A 6,000-nucleotide genomic window follows, 5' to 3' on the forward strand; every position below is an offset into this window, starting at 1 on the left:
TCAAAATTTTACTAAATTGAGCTATAAAACGGAAATTTGGGACATACCCTATTTTCGACCTGCCAAATCGATTGGAAACGATTTCAAACCGTTTTGAGCCATTCTGGAGCCTCCAGTATCCCGGCAAGTTGCGGGGTGCAACTTTTGATGGGTTGTTTCAGAGACCAGTTCAAACAAATGAATGTGAAATTCAGCTTTCCCTCAATTTTTTCGATGTATGACTAAAAATTTTGCTAAATTTGGAGGAAGGAGGGTGCTGGAAAAATGTTTCCAGAAAAAAATCCCTGATAAAAGCGCTTCTTTTCATATTCTAATCTGAAAATTTTGAAAAACAAAAAATTCAAAGTGGTAAAACTTTCGCTCCTTGTATTGTAATGGTATGTATCTACTATTTCACCCTCAAAAAAAAAAAAAAAAAAAAAATATTGGCATAGGTACCTCATTTCGCTGGAAAATTGAAAAATTCGTGTCTCCAACGCCACAAAAAAACGTTCTGATCTAAAGTGTTTGCAGAATGTCTTGCTAAATGAAATCGTGATTGTATTTTTGACACTCTTCTCCTTCGAAAATTTTAAAACGAAAAATTGACGTGTGAAATATTGAACTACCCCCTCCCCCTCCCACACTCCTCCATTAAAAGAAGTTGTTAGATACTTTTCTGCAGAGGCGCGCCGAATGGGAAGGGGATGAGACACCCCCTCTCTGGAAGAAAAGTTTAGGATTTTTGGAAGAAATTGATTGTGTTGGAAAAAGTTGAAAAATTTGAGAAAGTTGCAGAGAAGAATTTGTGTACACAGGAAAAATCAATGAATTACCGGAAGCCATGGTTTTTACTTCTTGAATTATGAATTTTCAAAAGTTTTCGCCCTAACTTTGCTGTGGCCAGATAATTTTCCTTTTCCTTTCTCCAATCAAAGTTAGAGGGTTGAAAAAATGACTTCTGGGTCATTCCATATCAATTCGACCAAAAAATGCGATTTTGAAAGTTATGACTTTCGATTTCGCTCAGATTTTTTTTACAATATCTACCCACCCAGTGGATAAGAAACCCGCAATCAGTTTGGTCCCAGCCCCCTCAGGGGGCGAATGGGGGAGCTTCCATTATTTTCACATTGTCTCGAGGTACTCAACTTCAGCAGCGCATTCCTCCAAAACTATGATACTTTGGTCAAAACTGATTTCAGAGTTCGAAAGGGTATTGAATTTTGAACTTTTTAACCATTTTGAAATTTTCAAAATTTGAAAGTTGAACTTTCAAATTGAAAGTTTATATTTCAAAATGGCGCTGTAAGTGGGAGCTACCATTTAAAATTCTGAATATATGTCCATAGATGTACCTTTTAAGGCTTTTTCGAAATATTGAAGTTTCGAGATGGGATATCTTAATGGAGGGGGAGCACCCCCACCCCCAATTTGGGGCAAAACTTTCGAAAAAAATCTGACGCATGTGATACATCGAATTGTATGTTTTCGGTAACGCTGAACACGAATATGACGTTAGATTTTTGTTTCGACCCCATCCACGGCCCCCAGAACCACCCCAAATGGGGTAAAAGTTCAAAATAGGATTTTTTTCGTGCGACACATCAAATAGTATGTTTTTGGTGACGTTGAACACGAATATGACGTCAGATTTTTGATTGGACCCATCCACGGCCCCCAGAACCTCCCCAAGGGGGTAACCCAATAAAAAAATGGTTTCAATCGCGTGACACATGAAATAGTATGTTTTCGATATCGCTGAACACGAATATAGCCGTAGTTTTTCAAATTGACCTCACCCATGGCTCCCAGAACCTCCTCCAATTGGTAAAACTCCGAAAAATCACTTGAAGACCGTAAATGGAGTCCAACCAAAAAGTTCAACTTTCAAATTTTGAAATTTTCAAAATGCTTAAAAAGTTCAAAATTCAATACCCTTTCGAACTGTGAAATCAGTTTTGACCAAAGTATCATAGTTTTGGAGGAATGCGCTGCTAAAGTTGAGTACCTCGAGACAATGTGAAAATAATGGAAGCCCCCCACCCGCCCCCTGAGGGGGCTGGCACCAAACCAATTGCGGGTTTCTTATCTACTGGGTGAGTACATATTCTTGAAAAAAGTTTGAGCAAAATCGAATGACATGATTCAAAACCGTTGGTCGAATTGACGTGGAATGACCCTTCTCGCATCAAAAGTAATGTTATTCTACTAGAAATATTTTTTTAAAAAACGTCTCTCCAATGCATTCCAACCAAAACGACCAGAAAGTTCCAACTTCTGCTGAAATATCAATAAATGTTCCATTTTCCGCGTAAAATTCGGACACAATAAATCCTGAATTTTGTCAGAATTGGTTGTTTTTAAAAAATATAAAAATTATCCCGCGAAAAAAATGAAGTAGGTACCTATTGTGATTTTTTGAAATCTTTTACACTCAATCGCTCTGGCCACATTCGTATTTTAAAAAATATTTCAATTTTCTGATAACTGAAAAATGCTATCAATTTTTTGCATCATCAAAAATAATTCAAGAATGATGTTGTTCTATTCTGTATTATTTTTGAGTTTGATTTTCAAAGGTCAAAAGGCTAAAAAAACACGAAATTTTTTTCGAATTTTGATGGTTGATTTCAGTGAAAACCTTACCATAAAACAATTCAAATTTTTTGTCAAATATAAAGGCATCGTTTTTGAAAATTTAAAATAATTCAACATTATTTTGTTTTCAATTCCCCCTTCTAAAAATCTGGTCAAATAGCATGAAAAATAGGTACTATTGGAGTTGTTCAGACCCTTGTTAATGGGTCAGACCTGAATCTGAATCTGACCAGAATCAGACCATAACACATCTAATCATATTAAAGTTAATCGAATTCATTTTGTGTTCGTATCGCAGCATTAATTCGATTATTCCGATTTTAGGTTCGAATTGGAGTTGAACCGCGTGTCAAGAACTAGAAATGGCTGAAATATGTTCTGATGTGTTTGATATCTTGCATCCGAGTCCAGTTTCGCTAAAAGAACTTTCAGCGATGGCTGTCAGCCTCGAAATATGGCGTCGTCAAGTGGATAAATATCAAAATAAATCCGAATCACCCAAGCTTGAAATCTCATCGAAAAATGTACTTCCTGATTCACCACCCGCAATTTACAATATGATCGACGAATACCTCGCAAGACTCGTGTATTCGATGGATCAGTGGTTAAAAGCGCATTATGATAGGGTATTTTTTTCCCGTACCGATGACCAGAAACATATTTTACAAGACTTCGATAATTTTGTATGCGATTACAATGGCACTATTGATTACCTCAGGACTGCCGAACGTATGATGCTTTGTGATCGACTCGATTTGCAAGAAAAATTCGTACTCGCTTGTACGTATTTTTTCGAAAACGATATCAGACGAATTTGGCCCTATGTATGTGAAAAAGTGAAGCTAAGTACAGTTGCATTTTCGTCGAACCCGCAATTGTATTACTGGATTTCTTGTCTCGAAAATAGATTAGATTGGATACTTTCCAGACAGTATATTATTAATGATATGTCTACTGTCGATGAAAGAATGTTAGACCATTGTATGTCTTGCAATAGACGATCAGTAGAATACTTTTGGGATCGTATAAGTTTGGAAAGACAAATGCACAATGCTTCTTATCTACTCGCCAAAAACGAAGAATTATTCACCAGGTTCGTATTACCAAAACTCAACGACCAACAGGTCGGTGTGTTTATGAATGCCGAACGAGGTAGCTTGATGAAGCTTTGGTTGATAAACCGTGCTTACGACGAAGAAACAATTCTACAGTTGTGGATACGCTTTAGAACCGTTATAAATGAGAGCACTTTTAAGCGACTAGTTGTCATGATGTTGAGTTATAAGATCGTAGAATACAGAGGATGTCGGACTAGAATATATATTAAGCCGACAGAATGCAGCGGGTATATTAATATCAATACGATTCACGAGAAGTGGACGTATTTGTGTACCGAAATATGGAATAATGCTCCGGATTACCTGAAAATATTAGCAATCGAAGATGTTTTATTTAAGAGCGAATTGTTCAGTGGAACAGATTCCCTGGGTTACATTCCAGATAACGTCGGTATCCTTCTGCCTATTCTCGCTTTTGCCCTTTTTGAAGATAGAAACAAATTTTGGCATTGCGCTTGGCCTAAATTAATCCAACGTACACGAACCGAACACTTACAACGAATAATGGAACTGTGTTTTAAAACCCAAGATGAGATTAGCCAATTCAAACAAAACGTATTGACCAAAAGCGAAGATTTCAAACATCTGTGTCGTTTGTACTTGAATGAAAACTGTTTCGAAGATGTAGACGACTTTTTATCGTGGAGTTTTGGAAACGACCAAGAGCAGATTTATCAATTCAAACAAAACGTTTTGGCCAATAGCGAAGAGATCAAAAATGCCTGTGTTAGGTACTTGAGAGATAACAGGTTTGAAGAGGCGAATCACCTTGCCAATTTCTACTGTCACAATAAAGCACAAGCAGCCAGAATCTTTAAGCAACAATTACTACAGTCGGCTTTTCTTAGCGAACAAGATACCAGCCTCGAGTTTGGTGTTTTATCTATTATCGAACGATTAAATAAATTCATCGAGGATGCTTACGAAAGTGTAGATGAAGCTTCAGATTTCAAAAAACAGTTGATTCAGTCACCTTTTTTCAAGCCCAATTTACTGAAAATGGTGCCATCGAGATGTAAACAGCTTGTGGAATTCGTCGATACGTTTATTACTTCGGAACAAACCTTACTGGAGATAAAAAAAGATCTGATCGAATGTGTGAAGTTGTATTTTCGTGATCGTAAATTTGACGATTGCGTACCGTGTTTAGAGTATCATGATAATTTTTTATTGTGGTGTTTGGGAAGTAAAGAGGAAGTTTTGGAATTTGAGCGGACATGTGTTTACGTTGATGATAACCCGAGGGTTATCGATATCTGTGATAGCTCAGATGATGATTCTGATGGATGCGAATGTATCACTATTGATTAATTAGTATGATGAGTTGATGACTGTATTTAATTTTTCACTGTTGTAAGAGTAAGAAAGATAAACTACCTACTCTAATTTGAAGATCGTGATTGTAATTCTTGTTTTAATTGGTTAAACTTTAGATAATTGATATTCTTTTATTTTGATACATGATTAGGTACCTATTTATTTACTCTTATCGACTTATGTTTTTCAACCTGAATGCGGGTGCTTTAGTTTTACAATCATAACCTTATAGCTGTCTAGAAATACTTTGTGTTCTCAATTAGGTATTATTTTTTTTAATAGGAATATTGTTATTTTTTTTTATAAATTTCAAGTTGAGTGTTCATTAAGACGAGATGTCGAAATTTTTCCAATAATCATTTTATATAATTTTAATTTTGTTATTGTTGTTGTTGTTTTTTTGCTCTGTATTTATTTTGGTCTCAAACCTAGAAGCAGAGGCGTGACGGAGTAATGTATTGTGGGAGGGGGAGACTGAAATTTGCCCAACTTCTTTCTACAGATTTTCCCAAATTTTTACCCCAGAACCCCTCCTATCACCAGTATTTTTTCATGATAATTTAGCCAGATGTGTTAGAAGGGAGAATTGCGAAAACAAAAATGTAGGTAGAATAATTTTGAATGTTCGAAAACGATTTTTTTATACTTGACAAAAAATTCGAATTGTTCTATTGCAAGGTTAGTTTAGTGCTGGAAACCAAACTTCAAACTTCACAATTTTTTTGTGTGTTTTTTTTTTAGTCTTTTGTCCTTTGAAAATCAAATTCAAAAAGAGTATAGAACATTTTTGATTTTAGCCAAGGGAGGCGAAGGCGGAAGCTTCAGGAAATTTTCAATTTGTGAGGTACAAACCGAATCATTTTTAATCAATTTCACCAAATTGATCAAATTTTAAAGATTTTTCTTAAAATTCTTTGTGCATATTTCATCCCAAATTGGAATTTTAGGTATGAATTGTTTTTGCACCGAAAGTTTTTCCAAAATT

At 35.6% G+C, this 6,000-nt stretch overlaps 1 protein-coding gene across 8 annotated transcripts in view; it reads left to right on the forward strand.

The window, feature by feature from the left end:
• The window catches only part of LOC135848253 (uncharacterized), a 260,195-nt gene that overhangs the window by 137,056 nt on the left and 117,139 nt on the right, over positions 1–6,000 (forward strand). Inside the window, exon 4 of one of the 8 annotated variants that reach the window (XM_065368091.1) lies at positions 2,905–5,390. The exons of the other annotated variants lie outside the window; for them this stretch is intronic. Coding sequence (XP_065224163.1) covers positions 2,943–5,009 — 2,067 coding nt within the window. The 5' untranslated portion in view covers positions 2,905–2,942 and the 3' untranslated portion in view covers positions 5,010–5,390. Of the gene's footprint in view, positions 1–2,904; positions 5,391–6,000 lie in introns of those variants that run through there. 8 annotated transcript variants of the gene reach the window in all.

Source organism: Planococcus citri, chromosome 5 (genome assembly GCF_950023065.1).
Source record: "Planococcus citri chromosome 5, ihPlaCitr1.1, whole genome shotgun sequence".
NCBI lineage: Eukaryota > Metazoa > Arthropoda > Insecta > Hemiptera > Pseudococcidae > Planococcus > Planococcus citri.